Source organism: Hemicordylus capensis, chromosome 1 (assembly GCF_027244095.1).
Source record: "Hemicordylus capensis ecotype Gifberg chromosome 1, rHemCap1.1.pri, whole genome shotgun sequence".
In the NCBI taxonomy this organism is placed as follows: Eukaryota; Metazoa; Chordata; class Lepidosauria; order Squamata; family Cordylidae; genus Hemicordylus; species Hemicordylus capensis.
In genome coordinates, this window is record NC_069657.1 from 446,911,987 (window position 1) to 446,937,084 (window position 25,098).

The 25,098-nt window shown below is 44.4% G+C and overlaps 1 protein-coding gene across 7 annotated transcripts in view; it reads right to left on the minus strand.

Moving 5' to 3' along the window:
* The window catches only part of BCL11A (BCL11 transcription factor A), a 213,068-nt gene that overhangs the window by 14,844 nt on the left and 173,126 nt on the right, over nucleotides 1–25,098 (minus strand). For 2 of the 7 annotated variants that reach the window (XR_008306339.1, XM_053246843.1), the window contains exon 3: nucleotides 6,943–8,670. Coding sequence is in view for 6 of the 7 variants with exons in the window: in XM_053246843.1 (XP_053102818.1) it covers nucleotides 6,943–8,670 (1,728 nt within the window). In the remaining variant the exon portion in view is untranslated. Of the gene's footprint in view, nucleotides 1–2,179; nucleotides 8,671–25,098 lie in introns of those variants that run through there. The other 5 variants (XM_053246809.1, XM_053246815.1, XM_053246832.1 and 2 more) reach the window with 3 other exon arrangements.

The window sequence follows — 25,098 nt, forward strand, 5'->3', positions numbered from 1 at the left end:
GCAAGTGAATTGGGCCAAGTATAAACACCAGCAAATACTGGAGGGACAACTTCCAGAAAGGTACAATTCTGATCCAATCTTTTGGTCCAGCCCACTGAGGGAGGTGATTAACAAAAATATATGAGAACGCAAAAATTGATTATGAAAGGAAAAGCCACAAACAATTGCCCACTTCTGCTCACGGACCTTTCAGTAATGTGACATTCTGGTGTAATGTTTTCCACACGCACCTTTTCCATTGTGATAATCAACATAACTTTGGAAGGAGCCCAAAGAGAACGCATTAGACAAGTTCAAAAACATGATCAGAAAGGTAAGAGAGGAAGATGGAGATTAAAGGTGTTTCGAGAAAGAAAGAAAGAAAGAAAGGGACTGCACCATGGACAAGAGGGTGGGTCTATAGTCTTAGATTAGTTTGTTATTTCTTTTTTTCAGGGAACTGGAGTTCTCCTAAACTGATCTCAAACAGAGAATTTCCAGCATGCTCACCAAATTTACAATTCCCATAAATCTTGGGAAAAGCCATGACAGTTAAACTCTTATGAAACTGATTTAAAATTGTGGCGTTGAGACATCCAGTGAGATGTCTAATGGAATGCTTTGCTTCCAAAGGCTGGCTCCTGAGACTATTTCCTTGGGTTATACATGGGGGAGGATCTGATCAGAATGGGTCCACCATTGCCCATCTCCAGATGAAGGATGTCACATATAGCAGGCCTGAGAAAGTTCTTCGTCTGCTCAAAATCCTAGAGAGCCACTGCCTATCAAAAGGGCAAGATGGACCAGTCTGATTTAGTATAATGCAGCTTCAAGTATCTTTCCAGGAACCCAGTCAGGTCAGAGGTAATGGTATAATATATATGAGAGAGAGAGAGAGAGAGAGAGAGAGAGAGAGAGAGAGAGAGAGAGAGAGAGAGAGAGAGAGAATGATCTATTTTAGAACAACTGAGAGTGCAGCATCACACAATCTGCCAGTAATTAAGTAGAAAGGAACCGAAGGATCCCAGGGAAGACACACTCCCAGCAGGCATGCCATCTGAAACCACCAACCTTGAGTTTCCGAGCTGGGCTGCCGTTTGCTCAACGTTCTCCTTCCAACTTCAAACAATGTTGGGCGAATGTCAGCAGCCTGGCTCTGGGCTCAAGACCTGGACTTTGGCAAGTCTGGATGACGCACCCATCAGGAGTGTGTTCTCTCTGGGAACTGGCTCCTGTTCTCTCCTACTTACTTGCTGGTGGATAAGCACGCTAGCCAGAAGCTCCACACCAACAACGGAAGCATGCACACAGAGCTTCCCAAAAACAGGGAGCTCCTACATGACACGAGTTCTATATGCATAGCAACATTCCATCATGGTGCTTGGATCCCAGCCAGTCATTAACTTCTGGTGCCATTTCTTTCACATATAGTACTTTAATTTCATATAGTATTTCTCAAAGGTAGTAACTGGGGTGGGCAGCTACAGCTCAACATTTGGTGGTTACCGGTCCCCGTGCAACTGACCTCTATTTATAACCTCTCTTTTTTGCTTATATTTAAAGCAATGTTCTGGGTCAGGAACGAGGAAACATTCTCCTTTCCCTGGCTTTAAATTGAGCTCTGCTGTTTAGCTGCAAGAAGACAAAGGAAGGGCAGCAAGTTGCTCAGTACCTCCCAAACATGGGGCAGTGTAAAGCGAATAACCGAGGGCCGTCCCAGCATGGCCAGCAACCACACCAGGCTCAGACCCATAGTGGGGCACTATGGTACTCCCCTCCGCAATTCCTCTCTGGCCCTCCTAAAAATATTTTTTTAAAGTAACTGAATGTTGCTTGAGTGTTGTCTTAACAAGGTCAGAGAAGCTCTGGTCCAGGCTGTGATGTTGCTCATAAAGATCAGTTGTGCACTGGTGTTCAGCCAATGTTCAACTGAACCGTGATGTGGTATGGGGCATAAGAGTCCTTCAGGGCAGAGTCAGTGTCAGAACTAGCCCATGCAAAAGTCTGAGTGTGGACATACAGGCAATATTGGAGTATTTCTTCTTCTAAAAAAAGTGATGTCTCTTGGGGAAACAAAGGGTTAAAATAAGCCCCCCCCCAAAAAAAAGTTATCAAAATACAAATGTAGCAATGTTTACAAATAAAAAGGGAAAGCGAGAAATACTCAATTCCACTGCGCCAGGAAGAGCAAGAGACGGTATCACAGAGGTATGTGTTTTTAATAAAGCAAATAGATGCTGCAACATGCAGTATTCGTAAAACTTGACAACATATACAGACCTCTCAGGAGGAAAAATATATATATATATATATATGTAATCAGAACCAGAGTCCAGATATTTAAAGACAATGTATACACAACGTTTTGATAAAACCTATCCATTTGATAAAACCTATCCATAAAAGGAAGAGTAGCCCCCACCCCTGATTTCTTTCCAACCAGACAACTGTGGTCAAGAGTGGTCGGGCCAACTTGGGTCTGATCTAGGACGTGCAATGCACACGCCGGTATACAACTCCATGTGCGTGCATGTGCACCTGTGAGCAGTTTCTGCTTTTGCTACAACACTGGGTGGCATAGCAGAGATCAGACCTTTCCAATTCACCTGTCACATTGGGTTTTTTGTCTATATATTAAGATGGGCGAGGAAGGGAGGGTGTTGTGGGGAGGGCTGCCACACAGGGAGGGAGTTGCATATATTGTTTCAGATTGGAGCTTGTCTGTGATTGTGCGTAGTGGTGCAAAAGGGATGGCTGAGCAAGAATCCCTTTCACAGACAAATATGAATCAGTTCACCAATCAGTTCACCTTTTAGACTTTAGCTAAATGCATTCTTGAGGGGGTTGGGGGGAGAAACATCCAGATGGAAAATAAAAGTTCCCACGGTTGAAAAAAACAAAACAAATTTTGCCCTCAATATAAGACCAAAGACACTCTTCCCGGGGCAAAGCATTTTATTGTGATATAAATAGGGAGCTGTCTGGGCCTTTAGGCTATATACATCAAAATGCCCCCATGAAGAAAACCCACTGGCCTTCTCTTAAAAGCTGCTTCTCTCTTGCTGAGGGAAATTTACAGAGTGTGTCAAATGAGGACACGCAAAGCTTATGGTATGTACTTTAAGCAATTTTTTTTATTTTTATTCTTTTTTTTTTCAATTAAGGGACAAAATGGGTGAATGAACAGGATAACGCAGACAACTGCCCAATTAAAAAAAAAATACCCCAAAAAACATAGACAGTGGTTTTCCCAATAGAAATTAACAAAGACTAGGAAAAAAAATACAATAAAAGAGCCAGGTTGCAAATGACCTTTGGTCATCTAAATAATAAAAAAATTAAAAAAGAAAAATAAAAGAAAAATAAAAGCTCAAATCCAACGCCTCTGTTCTGAACAGAGGGCGTAAGCAATAATAAATAGTGACTTCCATAGTAAAAGATAAAATTTCAAGTTACGACAAACAGCTTTCATTACAGGAATAGAAAAGGCCGATAATAACAAAATATTTTGCATTGCCATATACAAAAAAAGGTATCGACTCCAGCAGGGCTCTCTATTTTTTTAATATGCTTTGCATATGAAATCCTTTCCAATCTAAATATATAAAGCACCATTTTAATTTTTTCTTTTTGGCAATGGAAAAAAAATCCTGCAGAACCTTTTAATTTTCCCCCCCTTTCGTTCTATTTTTTTTCTTATTTTTTCTTTTCATTTTTTTTTCAACTGCATATGAAGTTTTAAGATGCTGGAATGTAAAGGGATAAGAGAAGAAGAGAAAGGGACCAAAGAGCACACTACAGAACAAACCAACATCATCACCTTGCAGTACTGCATACAATATGGCAGCAGAAAACAAAGGGACCCCCAAAAGAACCTTGATATGTACAACCCTCTGCAATGCTCATTTAGTGCGACATTCAAAACAGGTCTTATTGTTTGTTTGTTTCCCCCCAAAAAACAGCCATTATATGGCCTCTAATCTGTACAAGGTCACACTTTCTTTCTCATTTTTTTTGAAACATACAAATAATTTGCACTATATTATCCTGCCAAATTAAAAAAATATACCGTGGCAGCCTGTTTGTGTTTGTGTGTGTTTTTTCCACTACCAAAAAAAAGGTACATTGATACCTTTTTTAAAAGAGAAACAAGCAACAGTTAAAAATACAAGCTTCATTATAAATACTATAGTGCCTACTCTAGGTGAACATTAAATTCAAATACCATTCTAGAAATTACAGAAAAAAGAGACCATAAATGTGTTTTTCTTTTTTTTTTTTCTGCTTAGCATAGGAACCAACAGGAGTGTGCATTTTCCTATAATTAAGTACTATATATTCTTAAACCTTTCCCCCGATGCATTTTATGTTACAACCTGAAGAGTTGTGTGTATATCCAAGGCATAGGATTTTCCACTACTGGTTTTTCAATGAAGAACAGGTCTTGTACACTACCAAGACAAGCAACCCTAAAATACAAGGGTTTTTTCCCCTCCCCTAAACATAATGAAGTATTTTTCTTTAAAAAATTTCATAACATTTATATCTTAAAAAGTTTTGTACAAAAAGAAACAAAACAGAAAAAACCAAACATCCTTGCACTGTAGGAGTGAGAGCAATCGTTCATTATTTTTAATATCATTGTAGGACCTGTTCCCATTTCACAGCGCCGTAATGTTGCGTCCCAGTCTTTAGTCAAGTAAAACGGCAAGCTGGCAGAGTTTTTATATGCTCATCAGTGAGATCATGCTCAATTTTTTAATTTTTTTTTTCATTTAATCTTGCAATTTTTCCCTTAAAAGTATAGACCTGTAAACTGGGAAAATTGTACAGTGCATTTAAATTGTCCTATCTGAGCAGTCTTAAAAGTTTTTTATACTCAACCTGTGTACCTCTGATTAAAGGAAAAAGATGCAGACACGACAGGCAGAGTCAAGTGCTATGTGAACATCCAACGGGGCAGATGCTAGCTTAATCATAAAAACAATGAATCCTTTTTCCATGTCAACACAACTAGCACATAGCATGTTATTTTAAAAAAAATGAAGTACAACTTTTAGGGAGCACAGACACATACTGCTACTCTTTTTAAATTATCTTTCTTTTTTCAGAATGTCACACTTCAAGGCAAATCTTAATAGTTCATAGTTAATCATCATCATATCAATATTAGCTTATAACCTGTTCTTAGTTTTAAATGGCAAACAGTACCACATTGTGCTAATAAGTCACTATTTTTTTTTTGCTATGTGTTACACTCGGTAAAATATTATTGCCAGACTGTTTATACGTCTTTCCCTATATAGAGAGGTCAATAGATAGATATAAGGTATGCAAGGTTGCAAGTTTCTAAGCTGATTGTCAAGTTGACAACCAAGTGAATCTGGACTGAATTGTTCTCATTCCTTTTCTCTTTCTTTTCTTTGTGTGCCATAGTCACTCAAAGATATTGTTAAAAATCTTCCTAATGAAAATTTTCTTCCTAAAGTATTTTAACACCTTTCAAGGCCGTCTGCACACTTCACACTTTTTAATAATTATTTTTTTCCCCAAAATGGTGGGAAGGGGCACAGCATGGGGGAGGGGATTGGGGGGGGGGGCACAAAGAACGTCCTGCTTTCTTTGTTTTTTCCTTTCAACTCCTTCCTGGAATGGAATCGGTTTGAGTTACTTGACCATTATCTTTTTAGTCAAAAAGGGCGGAAGGGAATCGAATGATGATTAACTAGGACTTATTGGGTTTTCTTAATTTTTTTTTTTTTTAGGTAGCCACTGTTGTGAGAAATACAATATAGATTATCGGCTGGGTCCTAAGGACTCCTTTACATTGCCCAGTGCGGAAGTTGAGCTACAAGTTTAGAACAAGTAGAGTTTGCCACCAACATGGCTTAAATAGATTCAAGGCACTCAGATTTCCGTTTTAAACCAAATGATAGTACAAATTTACCTTTTAGTTCATGTCCTTATTTTTCAATTAAAGGCCTTTTTTGTTCTTTTCCCTCCCAAAAAACAACTGATATGTTAAATCCTTTTAAAGACAGAAATCAAGGTAACACCAAGGGCTTTTTTCCCTTTCCAGTGTTATCTGTCTGTCCATAGAGTGTTAATTCAAATTAAATTTTCTTCTATACGTTTCAAAACAAAACTGTACATGATATGTGTTACAGAATGTATGCAGCATGGTTGGTTCTGTTAAAAAAAAAAATTTTTGTTGTCGTTTTGTTTTCCTTAAATTTTCTCAAAGTTTCCCCTCCTCCCCAGAACAATAGTTGAAACAGCCATGGGGCTGTCTGAATTTGAGTGTGTGTCTGTCTTGTTATTTTTGTTTCTTTGCTCAGCAACGAATCAGGGGACAATTTTTAAAAACAGCCATAACATACCATACATGCTGTCTAATTTTTTAAAAAAATTAATAAACATACACAACATGTAAATTATTGCACAAGAGAAAGGCTCAAAGTTTGCGTAGTATTGCCCCAATACAGATCATGCATTCAAATGGTAAAAACAAAAAGAAAGGAACGAAAAGAAAAAGGGAAACGAAAACAGGTGTGCTGGTGACAAGCACTTTCTTATTATCATCCTTAGCTTCCAATATTTTACTCACAAGGGACTAGAAAATCTCTACATGGGGGCTGGGTGAAAGTTAGGGAAAGGGAGGAGAGGGGGACATGTTAATATACCTCTATTCAGTTTTTATGTCATTATTCAAGACTCGATCACTGTGCCATTTTTTCATGTGTTTTTCCAGGGTACTGTACACGCTAAAAGGCATCTTACAAATTTCACATTTGTAAACGTCCTTCCCCACCTGACCATGCGTTTTCATGTGCCTGGTGAGTTTGCTACTCTGGGCGCAGGCGTAGTTACACAGCTCACATTTATAAGGCCTTTCCCCAGTGTGGCTCCTCCTGTGGACAGTGAGGTTACTACAGTTCTTGAAGACTTTCCCACAGTACTCACAAGTGTCGCTGCGTCTGCCCTCTTTTGAACTAGGCCTTCCAGGGCCCGGGCCACTAATATGCGGGGTGCTCCCTCCACTTCCTGTACCGCTGCGGCCTGATATCCCTCCATCCATCTCCCCAGGAGGCGTTGAGAAGCGTAAACTTCCATTTTCGGAGGAGTGTTCTGATGAGGAAGCAAAAGGCGATTGTCGGGAGTCTCCGAAACTGAGGAATGGATCTTTTAGCTGTCTAGAGGCAGCGTACCCAGCTAGCCACTGGGAGTAAACATTTTCAGTGTTAGGCATAGCCGTTGCGGGGAGGTCAAACTCCTTTTCAAGTTTGATGCGTTTGGAGAAAGGGCTTAGGGAGCTGGGACTACCCAAGAGCAGCTTTTTTGACAAACCTCCAGAGGCAGATTCACCAGGGGAACAGCCCCGACCGTTAATAGCACCGTCATCGATGCGATCAGATTCACCAGCTACTGAGTCTTCATCGCAAGTGTCTCTATGCACCTCAGATTCGGACAAGTGCCCTCGTTTATGTTTCTCTCCAAGGACCTGATGGAAGGCCTCGCTGAAGTGCTGCATGGAACTTAGGACCATCCCCTGCATGACATCTGGCAAGGAACGGTTCTCCTCAACAGACCGGGAGTTGTTTTCGTGGTGACGAGCTGCTTCTAGATTAATGCCAAACCCATAGTCTGGCCTTTCATTTTCAGTCAAATCCTCCTCCTCTTCTTCCTCTTCCTCCTCTTCTTCCTCCTCCTCCTCCTCCTCTTCTTCATCCCCATTTTCTGGAATCATATTGGAGTCATTCTCACTCTTAAATTTAGCCACTACAGATTTGAGGGCACTGCTTGCACTGCCAACCAGGTCACTGGTTCCAGGCTCTGGGGAACTGGCTGTGGAGAGGCCGTCATCTGACTTCACCGTCATGGGGGAGGATTTGTGCATATGGGTTTTCATGTGGCGCTTAAGCTTGCTTGCTTGAGTGCATGCGTGGTCGCAAAGGTTGCACTTGTACGGTTTCTCTCCAGTGTGGCTCCTACGGTGAACGACTAAGTTACTCTGAAACTTGAAGGTTTTCCCACAAAATTCACAGGACTTGGATTTGATGGAAGGTTGGGACGGGGGAGGAGCAGACTGAAGAGGAGGAAGAGGGGGCGTTGCCAGAAATGGTGGCTTGCTGCCTGGCTGGAATGGTTGCAGTAACCTTTGCATAGGACTGGGCCGGTTCGGTGACAATGGCGGACTAGAGGTGTTTCCCGCTAACTCTCTAAGCCGCCTAGAGAAATCCATAGCTGGAGGCTCCATGGCCATGGGATTGAGTCGCAGCACCCTGTCGAAGGCACTGGGGTGATGGGTTGCAAGAGCCATTTCTTCGGCACCCAGGCGTTCTATGCGATGTGAATCCAAGTGATGTCTTGGAGGGGGACTAAACAAAGGCGGCGTGGGGGGGAAACGCCCTTCTCCAAGACCCGAAGCTTCTCTTGCTACTGATCCGGGTATTCTGAGTAGGTTAAAGGGATTATTGTCTGCAATATGAATCCCATGGAGTGGTGGCTGGGAAGGACATTCTGCACCTAGTCCTGATGGGATACCAACCCGTGGTGTCAGGGGGCTTCCATGTTCACTTTCTAAGTAGATTCTTAATCCATGAGTATTCTGTGCATGTTGCAAGAGAAACCAGGCGCTGTTGAATGGCTGTTTACAAGTTGTACACGTGTAGCTGCTGGGTTCATCTTTACCTGAAAAATAACACAATGGTAGCATCAGTGTTTAGTCACTGAATGTCTTCCTGAATGATTGACAATCACTGAGGCTTAATCAGTTTTTCTTGCAGGTAATTTTCTTCCAACGTGTTAATGGAAGTGATATTTGAATACATAACCATTAGAATGAATGAACAGATGCTTTCAGAAAATAACTAGGGCCCCAATCACAGACCAATGTACACTGACACATATGGACAACATAATCCTATGCATGCTCACTCAGAAATCAATTCCACTATCTACAACGGGGCTTACTCCCTAGTAAGTGTGTTTGGGAGTAGCTTTAAGATTCTATTCTAAGTTCGGGAGCATCTACTCTTACAGGGATTACTCTAAAAGCAGTTGTTTGAGGATCATAGCCACACACTAGGGATGTGCACAAACCTGTTTGGAGGCCCTTTTACAGGCAGAGTTTTACAGGCACGGGAAGTTCGGAGGGTCCAAAGGCAGGGGTGGGGCAATGTTATGGGTTGGGGGGAGGGTGCTCACTCCCACCCCCCACTTTCCCCCCACTGGTGCTCGCTTGAAAACTGGTCCAATGGGGTGGCAGCATACCTCCCTGCCGCCCCGTCCGTTTTTTTGGACCAGAAATAGGCAGAAGTAACTCGCACACGTCAAGTGCGCACAATGTGTGTGGGCGTGCACTGACACGCACACATGCACGAGCTACTTCCACCTACTTTTGGTCTGAAGAGCGGACAAGGCAGCAGGGAGGTACACTGCTGCCCCATCGGACAGGTTATCAAGCGAGCGCCGGCAGAGGGGGAAGCAGAGGGAGGGGTAAGCGCACCCTCCCCTGCCCTTAAAGTTGTCCCACCCCACCTTCGAACCGGCCCCCGCCAGTTCTGTGCACATCCCTACCACACACTGCAAATCTTAAAAGGAGTTCACCTGTAGGCCTGCAACAAGATAAATTTTAAGCTAGCATGACTAATTTTCAATGAGATTCATTGCGATTAACTCCGAATAAATTATCTGAAGAGCCAAGAATGCTTAGAACTTATTCCCAATTATTTTAGTATGACTTTCTTCCAAGTAACAATGTTTAATATTGCACAGCCAAGTCCTATTGATGCTTACTTGGAAGTAAATCAATCAAAGGACCTACTCACAAGTAAGAGTACAAATGATTGTAGCCTAAAAACATTATCCTAACCAATAAAATAAATGGGACTTGCTTCTAAATATACATAACGAGGCTACTTGCATATCTTGCAGAATCAGGGCCTAAAGTGCCAGATCTTTCACTAGAAGCAAAGGAAAGGAAAGCTATCTATACTAAAAAGTCCCCTAACTTTCAGGTGCTGTTTTAAATTGGCAGTTTGGAAAATGAAACTTAGAAAATACAGTATGTTAAAATACAATGGCTGACGAAGTTGTGCAAAAGTGCTCTTGTGCAAATGGAGCTGTGCGATGGATAACCATTATTTTCAAGAGGAAAACAGGATTTATTGTCGAGATCCTTGACCATCCCCCTCCACTCCGCCACCTCCCCAATTCATTCCAGTTTGTCTACATCCTTCTTAAAGCATGGCATCCGGAACCGGGCACAGTACTCCAGATGAAGTCTGACTAGCGCAGAACAAATTAAAACACTTATTTTTGTGTGTGCTTTGGAAACAATGATTCTTTTAATTCCACCAAAAATCGTATTTTGCAACTGTATCACATTGCTAAATCATGTTCAACTTGTGATCAACTGCAATCCCAAGATCCTTTTCACCTTGATTACTGCCAAGCCAGGTATTCCCACTCTATACCCTGCATTTGATTTCCTTTTTGCCTACATGCAGAACTTTGCATTTGTCTCTGCTGAATTTCATTTTGTTAGTTTCAGGCCATTTTGAATTTTATTCCAGTCTTCCAATTCCTCACAGTGATGTGTCATCTGCAAATCGGATGAGGATTCCACCCACCCTCTGTCATTTCACTCAAAACCACTCTAGGGTCTTAGGATAAAGGATGGTATATACAAACACACTCTCTCTCTCCAGTTTGAAGAAGCCATAGATGAGCATTCAGTATGGTTTTCCAATCAGTTCTGAAGCTTCCTGAAGGCATTATCCTTTAGGTTGCATTTAACCAATTTGCTACCCCAAATATCATGGGGAACTTTGTCAAATTCTCTGCTGAAATCAAGATAAATTACATCTACAGCATTCCCACAATCCACTAAGCTAGTATACTAATTAAAACAAGAGAAAAGATTATTATTTTGATAATAAAAAGGATTTATTCTTGATGAATTCGTGCTTGCTTCTACTAATCTCTACACTGTTATCAAATGCTTACAGACTGACTGCTTCATAATCTGTTCTAGAACCTTCCCTGGTACAGACCAGAGCTTACCTGACTGGTCTATAGTTTCCCCGATCCTCCCTTCTCCCTTTTCCAAAGACTGAGACATTAGACAATTTTCTCAAAGATAATATAAAGAGGTTATGAGAATACACCAGCAAACCCTTTTTGTATCTACCTAGAATGCAATTTATTTAGCCCTGAAGTCAAACCTATTTAAATAACTGAATACAAGTACATGAGAACCCTGACTTGCCACAATTCCCCATTGCAAATATATGGTGGTTTAAGGATGGGTGACCAGTTACATTACTGCTGCAGGAAACATTGGTGCAATCAGACAAACGTGACTGCCAGGTTGTGTGGAACCACTAGATGGACCAATGGTCCTCACAGCATAAGGCAGCTGCTTAGAAAAATGGAAGGAATTGCAGCTTGTTGATAAAGCACGTGTTCTGCAGGCACAAGATACCAGGCTCAACCCTCAGCATCAGGGAGATCTCTGCCTGAAACCTTGGAAAGTTGCTGCCATATGAACACTTGATGTTGCCTTCTACTGAGTCAGCCCATTGGTCCATCTAGCCCAGTACTATCAAACCTGACTCTCAGACAGAGGTCTTTCCCATCACCTGCTGACCCTTTCAACAGGAATAGAATCTGGAATTTTGCATAAGCAAAAAAACCCCTCAAACAAACCCCAAACCCATAAGCTTTGGCCTCTCCCCAGTGAGGGTAGCCAATCCTACACAAGATGGACCATGTTCTAATTTGGTGTACAACAGTTTCATAGGAGGAGAAAATACTTTTGTTGTTTACTTTTTAATGGAGAGGTTAATCTGCATTGTTCTGTTTCACGCACTGTTTTTCACCAAGAACAGTTGGGAAATTGAAATGATAGTGAAGAGGAATAGAAATGCAGATCTTGACAGCTGATTGTGAAGTTAACTACTTAGTCATTCTGGAAACACAAAAGCTGCCCAGGTTTGCTACTGAACACGTACACACACACACACACACACACCCCTCGTCCTCAAACAAGAAGCAAGACTTACAATGATATTTGACTGTGCAATGTACTTGCAGGCTGACCTGTAATTTACTTTACAGTGGTGTTTATAATCTCACTCAATAGAACTCACTTGTGGGCAAATCTTTTTTTACAAGATTAGACAGTAGATGCCAAAATTAGGTTTCCAAACATATGCCTAATGGACGTGCGGGTGAAGAGGAAGGAGGGGAAAATATGAAGTGGATGGATTTGAAAGAAAACACTGAAGTCCCTATCAAGTGATCTGCATTGTTCTTGTTTTCCTCCTCACTTCAAAGAAGAAGAGGAAAAGCTTTATAAGGGGATTTTCATTATACAATGTGTTGAATAAATGACTTTGGGAAATGACAGGCAGGCAGACTTATAGTTATGTCTATTGCGACTCACACCGAGGGCTTTTCCCCCGCTCTTCTGCAGCTTCAGGTTTCTCTATTATTATACATTTAGTCTGACAATCTGAATGCGGTGAGTAAAACACAAACACAGAGAAAGAGTGCGATTCAGCCATTTCTGGCAGGTATTTAACATTTTGGTCGCTTTAAAAAGCCTTTGGAATAATATTTAATGTTTCATTCTTCCACCAATGCCAGCATTTTAATGAACCACATTGCAATGTTTAGCATGGGGCATCGGAAGGCAGCCGCAGACAAATAGCACATCTTCTGGAAGAGGGAAAATGCAATTGGACTTGCAGATTCCCAAATGCTTGTTTTGTGGGCTCCAGGAGGGAGCAGGGAGGGGAGTTCCACCAGGGTAAAGAGGCAGGGAGAGGGCAGGGGAATCGAAGACCGCAGACAGTGGGCAACGTGGCTTTGTTTTGTTTTATTTTGCTTTTATACACAGGATTCTTTTAACAACTGACAGCAATGATGCCATCCGCCTCTGGTATGCTAACAATGAAATGTTCCCCTGCTTTGCTAGCTTATGTATTAGGTCAGTGGAAATAACACTGCACCTTATAATGAGGATACAACATACAGTTTTTGTAATTGCATTTTAGCATTCCCATCAACTAGATATTCTGGATCAGAAGGGCAGCTGGTATAATCATAATGTCAATGAGAAAGGCTGTAACGGCGGAGAGTAAAGATTACATGGGAGAAAAAAAAGCAGCTTTGAAACTGGTAATTATTACCAGTCCACTAATAGCAAATGATGCATTACAGTTTCACCATATGATCTGTATTTCATACAGCTTCTTGCTGGGGCAGTAGATTATATTGCAGCATTTGCAATGCCAAAATTCCTAACCTACAGTAACCAATAAATGTGTTACGTCCTATAATTTGGCAAATGACTTCCTTCATAACGTCTTCAACTGTTGTAAAGGCTAGAATTGATTTCCTACATAGCAAATAAAAAACAAAAAACAAATTACGGCCTCATTGATTTACTGGATTATAAAATGCATTATTTTTCTTCATTTGCTCAGATGAAAAACAAGTTTGAATTTTTGCTATTTCTTTTTGGAGAGGGGGAGAGACAGAGGAAGGGAGGGAGGGGGAGAGAGAGAGTCAGTTAAGGCAGGCTAGCAAGACGGTTAAAATCCACGAGTAATTTACCTCCCGGTTTGAAGAAACACAATTTCTAATTTGTCTATTAGCACTTGATTAATTATGAAAGCTATTGACTGACCATTTTACCTCCTAGCGAGGTCTTAACAGTCGATCCAGAATTACTAATGTATGAGAGATTCAGGAGAAGGGTACAGCTAAGGAGGAAGAATTAAGCAACCAAGTGTGTGAGGTGAGCACTCCACCACATAACAACATTTCACCTGTCTGCAGAATGGTTGCCACATAACGGGCACCCTTGGCAAGACACTCCTCTCACAGCACACTGCAATCACCACCTTTACTGTGTATCCCTTTTGAGCCTAGGAAGAGATTATTGAGAACACGCCATGGAGGTCTCCTAAGAGACCTCCCCGCGACCATGAAATTTTCCAAACTTGGAGTGACACAAACAAGTAAAAAAGGTCCAATCATCTGCTCCCTCCTTAACATTGTCTCCCCATCTCATCTTTCTCTCTCACACACACACACCTCACCAGTGCTGTTTCTACGGCAAGCCCAGCATATATATGACTGAGCCTGTGCTTCAAGGGCGCCATCTTGGCTGCAGTACCAGCTGCTGGCGCACTCAGTCAGCTGACTCCGGGGAGCCAATCCCCAGCCAACAGGCCCTACAAAGCTTGCTCCTCAGTCTCTTGTGTGAGGACGCTGCCTAACCTGGAGGCTTTTTTTTTCTACATAGCGATTTTACATGTAGCTCCGCAATACTTAGACTGGGGGGCGAATTCATACGGCTGAACCATTTAGAGCGACGTCAGGACGGTGACAAAAGGTGCCATCCATACAGCCAATGGCACTATTCCGCTTTTTTTGCTGACGATCTGCAGTTACTGCGCTTCATGTGCCTCCTGGAAAAGCCACCCTTTGGTGCAGGGCTCAACACGGCTGGACTTCAGGCACTTTCTGCCGCAGCAAAGCAGCCCATCAGAGAAAGCTCCAGGCCCCAGTCCTTGACTGTTGCTCTGGACTGTTTGCTTGTGACTATATACCCCTGGCCCTCATGAACTAAAACCCCTGCCTTGGTACTTGATCCCTGCCTGGTTCGGACCCTGTACCTGCTTCTGGTTCACACACCCTCTCCCCACCCCACGCCTGGGTCCTCCCGGAATCTGGGCTTATCTAACAATATTGTGATAAGCCAAGGGTGTGTTACAGAGACCCTAACGTCATAGCAATGTTTTCCAGCCAGTCTGATTCGCAGCTCCCAGTGGCCAGAGGCCATTTGAACTGGACACTTGGCTGGGTGAGGTAGCCCACCTCAAGTGGCATATTTTGGGGTAGCAAGAAAGGGAAGCAAGCTGTCAATTATTTTGCTTATTGTTATATTATTTCTCCCTGAGAGAAGACCATCTGGATATCTTGGACCATCTCTGAGGAGTTGGAGTAGGAGCCATTAAAAGCCAGTGACTTAATTGGAGCAGGCCTTGTCCTGAGAGCCTCAGATGAATCTCAGATGAGTGAGAAGAGGAAATATACTGCCTGTCCCCGCACAAGTTTAGGTTGTCCAGGGCTGAGCATGTGCATCTGGAAAATGCATGTACTCCAGAAGGGTGTAGGGAGACTCCCGGTGGCCGGGGACAAAGTTGTTTTGGGGGCTCCCCGCGCCCCCCAGCCATGCCCCCTACTTCCCAGCCCCGCCGCGGCGGCGCTTCCCCCTCTAGTTACCTGTGGCAGTGGCGGGCAGGCTTCTCCCCAGCCAGCACGCCGGTGCACCAGCTTCTCTCCAGCCGGGTCCACGGGGGTGAGGCAACGGGCCCAGTGGCATTTGCACCCCTTCATCAAATGGACGCTACACCCATGGCTCCAGATCACTACATAATGGTTCCTAGTGGGGAGAGATGTGTGGTCTCCACTTCCAACATGCTAAACAGGCATAGGAAGAAAAAGCACCACCCTTTCACACTTCCTCTCCCCAGATTTCGAATGCTCTAAACCACTGCATGTCATGCTGCTGCTCTGTGGAGTAGATGTTCATTTTCAGTGGAATTCTCTAGCAGGGAGGGAGGGAGGGAGCAGGTAATACTGAGCCCAAGCATAAGACTACAAAACCACCGGGGACACAAAACTCACAGCCCTGTACAGACATTTGGGAATTTTGACTGAATGCACATATGACGGTGCAATGCTCATCCGGCCTCAGCTATACATGTATCTCAGCACATCTCTGCAATGTGCCTTTGTACATAACTATCTCTCTACGTGATCAGGAACTCTGCAAAAGGACTCCTGCTTACAGGAGAGATGCCCAAGTGCATACAAGCAGACATGCTCCAGAACAGAGGAAGCTGTCTTATACAGAGTCAGACGTTTGCTCCAACGAGCTCAGTACTGTCTACACTGACTGGCAGCGGCTCTCCAGGATTTCAGGCCAGAGTCTTTTCCAGTCCTTCCTGGAGATGCAGGGATTGAACCAGAGGCCTTCTGCATGAAAGGCAGATGCTCTGCCATTGAGCTATGGCATCATCGTCACTAGAATGCCTGAGCTGAGACAGAATCAGGATGTGTGCATACTGTGTGCCCACTCACTCTGGGGCTCTCTAACACACTGCAGGCCCTCTATCCCCACCCCACTGCAGGGTGGGGCAGTTGCTGCTGCAAGTCTGGTGCTGGGGGAAACATGTCCATATCCCCCCACCCCCCACCCCACCTTCCTTCTCTCTTTTTCTTCACTGTCTTTTTCACTTGCAACCATCTGGGCAGAAAAGATGCAGACCCACACAAAGGCTGTTCCAGGAGAGGATTTGGGGGAAGTCCATGGGTAGTTTCAAGGCAACCGCCCAAGCTCTCCCTTCGTTTGCTTCTGAGTAATCCACAAATGTAGTGAAACAGCCCTAGTTTAATCAACAGAAGGCTCCATCAGGGCTTTGCTGTTAAGGACCATAGGCAGAGCTTAAGAGTATTTCATGGTTTCATATAAGTGCAGAAAAGACAAGGAATTTGGTCCTGGGCATAGAATTCTGTAGCCTGAGAAGCTCAGCATTTAAAAATAAGTTTCTAGCCCTCAAGGTGTGCACATAATAGTATTTTAAAATGAAACATCAGAATTTCCAATGGTGGGGGGCAGAGCTTCATTCAGTGCCCTGCAAAGATCCTTCTCACTTCTGCATTAAAGGCATTGCTCCTGAAGTCCAGACATGTAGAGAGCTACACTCTGCATTTTCCAGCCCACCCTACTTTATTTAATTAATTAATTTATCTATCTGTTGAATCTGTACACCGCTCCAAACTTTCGTCTCTGGGTGGTTTACATTTATTCTAGAGATGCCTCCAAAATAGGCTGCAGGTGCATGTTAAATATGGGACTACTACTATTATCAAGACTTGCTGCTAGTGACTGTTTCAGACGAACACTTTGGATATCAAAGTCCAGGGCTATGTGTATTCTGCTGGAGCACAGCATTTGGGACCAGACACGGAATTCACCCCAAGAACGTTTCTAGTCCTTAAGACCTGAAAGAAAGTATGTGACAAGGCATTGCTAGGTACTCAAAAGATCCAGGGAACAGGTCCACAGACCCCCTTTTGATAATTAAACTCAATCATGATCCATGATATAAAGACAATAATTATGCCTGATTCTTCCACAAAGGGAAGGAAACTAAAGGAGAAAAGTGCTATATTGGGAGGAGAGAAGTGCTATATACTGGGAGCTAAAGTGTCCCTTTTGTCCCCAGCACAGCAACTTTTAGGGAGGAAGAAGATGGGATTGTTGTTGTTGTAGAGGAGAGCTGGTCTTGTGGTAGCAAGCATGACTTGTCCCCTTAGCTAAGCAGGGTCTGCCCTGGTTGCATATGAATGGGAGACTAGGAGTGTGAGCACTGCAAGATATTCCCCTCAGGGGATGGAGCCGCTCTGAGAAGAGCAACTAAGTTCCAAGTTCCTTCCCTGGCAGCATCTCCAAATAGGGCTGGGAGAGATTCCTGCCTGCAACCTCGGAGAAGCCGCTGCCAGTCTGTGAAGACAATACTGAGCTAGATAGACCAATGATCTGACTCAGTATATGGCAGCTTCCTATGTTCCTAGCAGCAGCAGCCCTCCACCTCCCATGCGAGAAGGAAGTGGCTCATGAGATACAGGGCTTGAGCCCCTAATGATGCCCCCATGGTGTGTGGTCCATGTCTGGAGGTATCTCATTAGAGGGGGCTGAGCCACATTGCCTGCTGGACCTTCAGTGTTACTGGAAGCTCTTGGACATACAATGCCTTCCCCCCAAAAAAGAACTTGGGCAAAATGCAGAAATATATGGAAATATTTTATTTTTCTGTGAATGAGAACTTCTGTTGAAAAACAGTATATAAATAGTAGTCGCAGTAGTACTAGTAGTAAATGTGCTTGCTTAGCATGACTAGTACAGGCAGAACAATTCAGGGTTTTTTAAAATTCACCTTTTGTATCATCTTGGCACAGAATCCATATTTTATTTTTCAGTGCAAAGTGCATACAGCCCTGTCTAAACCCCACCCTGAGTTCCTCTTGCAGCCACCCATGCCGTGGCACAGATTCCCCCACCATATGAAAATAAAGCCAACGGATTATGGCTAAGCGAGACCTGGAGCAAACCCAGGCCAAGTATGGCCAAGGAGGCCCCTGCGCAGCAAATCATACTAATCCAGTCAATCTGGAGCTCTGCGTTGCCAAGTCTTGAGGCAGGCCTTTAACTCTGGCCAAGGATGGAACTTTCCCTAGCCTGCCCCAAAATCATTGGTCACAGGGAAGGAATCTGTGGCTTATGAGGAGTCTGCAAGAGCTGGTTCTGCACTTCAAGAAAAATGAACTTGGAGGATTCAATTTTCAGGTCGGCGGGTGGTGGGGAGAGGTTTTGGACGTCAGAAGGTTTTTGTTTGGAGCTTGAAATATTCAGCTTTAATTTTGTTGTTGTTGAAAGAATAGATAGGTGGATAGATAGGCGGATAGGTAGACTTCATTAGATCTCAAAGCAGTCTTGAAAACTATTGTTACTCAACAGTACCATTAAGGCACAATGTGATTTACTTTATAGAAACCCTGTCTTACATACTGAGCGATGGTTTGGCCATTGGGGCTGGGTTGAACAGTAGTCCAACATCTGGGGATCCAAATTTGAGAACCCCTTTCATAAGCTAATTCTGTGCTGTGTGAAGTTCCTTTTGTCTATCCTAAATTTCCTGCCAGTTTAATTGGATGACCCCTGTTTCCAGGGCTGTCAGAGAGGAAAGAAATCTCTCTCTATCCACGTTCTCCACACCATGCACAATTTTATAAATCTCCATCATTTCTTCCCTTAGTCATATTTTTTTCTAAGCAATACCAATCCCACCTTGATAATTCTGGTTGCCTTTTTCTGAACCTCTTCCAGCTCTACCATCTACATTTTGAAATGGGACAACCAGAATGTTATCTCTGTGGTGGCTCATTCACATGTTCAGAAGCTGTCAGAAGCTTAGAAAATAGAAAACAAAGACAAGGGAAAGTAAAAAAATAATTCAAGGAATTTTCTTTGCTGAGGAACATATTTCACATTTTGTATCGAGGTAATCAAAACTGTGCGCCAAGAAAAGTTAAATATTATGCTTAAGTTAGGCAAAACGAGCATTTCCATATATATTCTTGTTTGCATAATTAATTTGGATTCTTCTGCTAAACATATACATTGCCCATATGTTTTATGTATAACTTGGCATCCATAAGGGCTAGAAACTTGCATTTTTTAAAGTGAGGAACAGAACAGTAATATTCTAATGAGGTAGGAGTTTGTGCCTAAATCCATATTCACTCAAGGAAGCACAAAGTACAAAGAGTCCTAAAACCTTTGTAATGGGAATGCCCCAAACCTGGACATAAACACTGGAGAAACCATCTTGATATTCACCGTGCAGACCTTGAGAAGTTGCAAGAGATACAGAAATACACAACCATCGGAGCTTTATAAAAACCCACTGCAGGACTGTGACCCTGTGCCCATTTTTAATTACTGGAGGACTGACCTAGCAAATAATTGAGATGTGTGTGACAACGAGTTTCCAATGTTCTGCCACAAGTCACAGAGCCCAGTATGCTGATAGGCAAATGAAGGAGTGGGGTCACATAGATCAGCATTCTATGGATCACCAGTGGAAAGAGAGCCGATGTATCCCCAGTACACAGCATCCCCAGTGCTGCACCCCCTTCGCTTTCTCCCCTACAAAAGTGAATAGCTGCATTTCACATCTATGAAGAAGCAAGAAGCCTGCAAGTGCAGGTGTGTATGTGTGAGTTAGGGTTGCCAACTGTCCTGCATTGCGAGGGATGTCTCTGCTTTTTGCCTGTCTTTTCTTTTCTTCTTTTCTTTTAAAGCTGCCACTGCACAGCGGCAACAGTGGTGGAGTGGGCATGGCAGCGAGAGCTCTGCCCACCTCCCAAACTATGACTGGCCGCCCGGTGAGGTCAGGGTGGGTGCGCTGGCCAGAGGCGCCCCGGGCATGCTGGAGGCAGGTGGAAGAGACGGTGGCGAGCTCCTCCCTCGTGCCCGCCTTCTTCCCAAATGAGGTCAGTCGGGCCCATTTCAGGCCTCTGCACATGCACACGCCAGCCACCTCCAGGGCGCCCGCCCCAACATCACTGGACAGTCATAGTTTGGAAGGTGGGCAGAGGAGCTCTTGCCATCTCTGCCACTGCCTGCTGCAGCAGCCACCCACCACCACCAGCCTTGTAGCTGCCAGGTAAGCATGCCCAGCAGCTGGCAGACTGGCTGCGACCTTGCCACATGGGGCCAAGCCCCGCCCCAAGTAGCCCAGCCCCCAAGAGTCCCCCACCACTCCCCTCAACTTGTCCTGAATTCAGCCAACCCTAGTGTAAATGTGAGCAAGTCCAGTGTTTGTTCCTGGCACAAACTTCTGCCTTCCTGGTAATTTCAAGTTTTTCATCTGTGTGCATGCACACACGCACACCCACACCACACCACACCAAAACCTTCCTTGGGATCAGGATTGCAAGAAACAAGTTAAAGGGTGCAAAGGGTTAACTCCTTCAGCTTCAGCTACTGCCTGGCTAAGATTTCCCTCCTTGCATCTTTGCGGGCCTATTGCTAGTATGCATTCCCGCTGCATAAGAAGACACGTCCTGCTTTGGGAGTGCCTGGGGGTTCCACGTTTGGAGACAAAAGTCTGAATTCAGGCTGACGGAGCTGCGCAACCCTTCGCGGAGGCTCCCCCGTGAGTGGCTCGCGTCACGTGACCAGCCATGGAATGTGGGCCCTGGATCAATGGGCGAGAGCCACCTGGGTTTTTTCTCTGGCCTGCCAAAGTGCCAGAAGGAGGAGGGGGAGAAACACAGTGTGTTTGCTCCTAGGAGCCAGGAAGGGAAACGAGAACATGGAGCAGAGAGTGGGCCAGACAGAAGGGCCCCTGCTGCGCCACCTCCTTCCCTGCCCTGCTGTGTATGCAGACTGCCAACTCTCCGACTTTCAACAGGAGACAACAACAGTTTGAGACGAGTCTCCTTCCCTCCCTGAAGACTGAGGGTTTTGCCTTTCTTCTGATCAGTCTTACATTCGCTGAATTGTCCTTACCAATATTGTTTGGAATCAAACTCCACTTTTCAAGAGCTGGGTGTACCAAGCTGAAGCAATGCTGATTTTTCAAAGACACTGAAACCCAGATCCTCACAGAACCTTGAAGGTTTAGGATGAACTCTGATTAACCTGCTAGCTAGGAAAAAATGCCAAAATCAGAGTTAATTCACCCCTTTTCAGTGATGAGATTCAGTGTTCGCAGGCACCTTATGGATTTTAAGAAACTTGTTTTGTTTTGTTTTATCTGTACATCGCCCCAAACTTCCATCTCTGGGTGGTTTACATCAACATAAAACAAACTAAAACAGGAATTAAAACCTTAAAGCAATTTAAAACCACAAGTCTAGTTAAAAGTGTGGGTGAATAAATGGGTCTTTAAGGACTTCTTAAAAGTTGTCAAAGATGTTTGGACTGTTCTCACAACCAAAAGGCAGAAGACGTCGCCATCCTTAGAATGGGAGCAGAGCGCTCTCCTGGTATTTGATTGCCTGGAGTAAGCTTGGAGTGGGTAGAGCTGCCATGCCCCCAGAAATTTCAGGTTTCACCCAGATTTTAGGCATCTCACCAGATTCACCAATTTCAGCTTTCATTTTTCCAAAAAGCTAAGCTCTACTCTAGCCCTTGCAGAAGCAGAGTTATGGAGCAAAACATGCAGTCACTATTCTGCTCAAAAATTATTTTCAAGCCAATTTACATAATATGCAAATTAGGCACCCGGATTTGGAAATCAGGCACCAGAAAATGGCAATCCTAGGAGTGGGGAGTCGGCTTTAGGGGTGTGCAATTCGGATTTTTGGGTGATTCGGCTCGGACCCGAGCCGAATCACCCCCGTTCTGTTTTGTGCCCGAATCTGGGTCACCCGACTCACCCTTGATTCGGTTCGGATTCGGATTTAATCCGAATCCGAATCCGAATCGATTCGGGGGGGTAAAAAGGGGCCCAGGGGCAAAATTTTGGGGTGGGGTGGTAGTGCCGAATGGGTAGAGTCTACCACCCCAATTTCAGGGGGATTGGGCAAAGTCCTGATTTTTTGTGAATTTTTAAAGTTTTAGTGACTTTGGGGCAGTTCGGGGGCATAGCATGGGATTTGGGCAAAAGGAGTGGGGTGGGGTGGTAGCGCCTAATGAGTTCAGGCTACCACCCCAATTTCAGGGGGATTGGGCAAAGGGCTGATTTTTGGTAAATTTCTGAAAATTTCATGTCTTTGGGGCAGATTGGGGCATATTGGGGCAGAAAGTGGGGGCTGGGGCAGAATAGTGGGGTGGGGTGGTAGTGCCTAATGGGTGCAGGCTACCACCCCAATTTCAGGGGGTTTGGACAAAGGGGTGATTTTTTGAGAATTTTTGAAGTTTTGGTGACTTTGGGGCAGTTTGGGGGCAGAAAGTGGATCTGCCCCAAAAGAGTGGGGTGGGGTGGTAGTGCCTAATGGGTGGAGGCTACCACACCAATTTCAGGGGGATTGGGCAGAGGGCTGATTTTTTGAGAATTTTTGAAGTTTGGGTGTCTTTGGGGCAGATTGGGGGCAGAAAGTGGATCTGCCCCAAAGGAGTGGGGTGGGCTGGTAGATAGTGCCTAATGGGTGGAGGCTACCACCCATCCCCAATTTAAGAGTGATTGGGCAGAGGGGTGAATTATGGTGAATTTATTTGTATGAGGTTTGTCTTCATAAGGTGAAGTGTGCTAAAGTGATTACTTCCTCATATTATTCATAGTAAAGGAAAGTGTGAAAAAGTGAAAGTGGGGTCATGAGAGTTGTTTAATTGAAAAAAATCTCATTTGCTATGATAGAATGAGAATTCACACCTCAGAAAAAACTTCTGAGGTGTGAATTCTCATTCTATCATAGCAAATGAGATTTTTTTCAATTAAACAACTCTCATGACCCCACTTTCACTTTTTCACACTTTCCTTTACTATGAATAATATGAGGAAGTAATCAATTTAGCACACTTCACCTTATGAAGACAAACCTCATAAAAATAAATTCACCAAAATTCACCCCCTGCCCAATCACTCTTAAATTGGGGATGGGTGGTAGCCTCCACCCATTAGACACTATCTAGCAGCCCACCCCACTCCTTTGGGGCAGATCCACTTTCTGCCCCCAATCTGCCCCAAAGACACCCAAACTTCAAAAATTCTCAAAAAATCAGCCCTCTGCCCAATCCCCCTGAAATTGGTGTGGTAGCCTCCACCCATTAGGCACTACCACCCCACCCCACTCTTTTGGGGCAGATCCACTTTCTGCCCCCAAACTGCCCCAAAGTCACCAAAACTTCAAAAATTCTCAAAAAATCACCCCTTTGTCCAAACCCCCTGAAATTGGGGTGGTAGCCTGCACCCATTAGGCACTACCAACCCACACCACTATTCTGCCCCAGGCCCCACTTTCTGCCCCAATATGCCCCAATCTGCCCCAAAGACATGAAATTTTCAGAAATTTACCAAAAATCAGCCCTTTGCCCAATCCCCCTGAAATTGGGGTGGTAGCCTGCACCCATAAGGCACTACCACCCCACCCCACTCCTTTTGCCCAGATCCCATGATATGCCCCCGAACTGCCCCAAAGTCACTAAAACTTTTAAAAATCGCCAAAAATCAACCATGAACCGAATCACCCGAATTTTTTTTGCCCGAAATTCGGGTGATTCGGCTCGTGTCCGAAAAAATTCGGGGGACATCGGGGGTGATTCGGTTCGGCCCCGAATCACCCGAAATTGTTCGTTTTGGGCACAGATCGTTCTGTGCCCGAAATTTTTTGCACATCCCTAGTCGGCTTGTCTGTCAAGCCCCAGTCAGGTAGGACAGGCTTGCCCTGCCCAGATTCCGTCCCAAGCTTTTGACTGAGGTAGGAGGGGAAATCCTCCTACCGGGATGGGGCTTGACAGACAAGCAAGCTCCTCCCCACTTGCATGCTTACACACAATCAAATACCAGGAGGGCGCTCCGCTCCCATGCTAAGGCTGGAGACATCTCCTACCTTACTTCCGTTGGGGAGTATAGCCCTAAGGTCTCCACATGCAACACAATGGGGAGGGCAGCACCCTGAGGTGGCAGAATGGGCTGTACCATTGCAGCATGGTCAGTTATGAAAGCTCCCATGGAGAGTGTTGCATGTGTTCCAGGGAACCATTTCAGGTCACATGAGGTAACAGTGAGGCCCAACAGGTCTGGCTGCAATCTTGTGTAAAGGTTTTTTAAAGGGTGAGATTTTAAAAAGTCAGGCTGCTCAGGTTTGAATGCAGGGGCGTAACTACCATGAGGCAAGGGGAGGCGGCTGCCTGGGGCCCCCCATGCCTCGAGGGGCCCCCCAGAGGCAAGTCACATGAGGCAAGTCACATTATATGTTGTGAAGTGTGTGTGTGAATCAGCGAGGGGCCCATTTTAAATTTTTGTCTCTGGGCCCACTCCAGCCTTGTTACGCCCCTGTTTGAACAGGCTGGCTAGAGTCCTGTGGGTTTTTACGATCAGCAATAGCTGGCTTTACTGCCTCCTACCTTTTAATTCTTGGTTAGGAACATAGGAAGCTGCCATATACTGAGTCAAATCATTGGTCCATCTAGCTCAGTATTGTAGTCACAGACTGGCAGTGGTTTCTCCAAGGCTGCAGGCAGGAATCTCTCTCAGCCCTATCCTGGAGATGCTGCCAGGGAGGGAACTTGAAACCTTCTGCTCTTCCTAGAGCAGTCGCTCCATCCCCTGAGGGGAATATCTCACAAAGCACATATTTCTAGTCTCCCATTCACATGCAACCAGGGTGGATGGTTAGCTAACCTGCTTAGCTAAGGGGACAAGTCATGCTTGCTACCACAAGACCAGTTGTGAGAACACCCTCATTAACAGTATAGAGCCACAGCACGCAAAACACCTCCGCAGGATTTAGTACTGCAGAGTCATGTTGCACTCAAAGGAAGCCGTTTTTGCCAATTGCCCCTCCTCTTAGAAGTGCTCC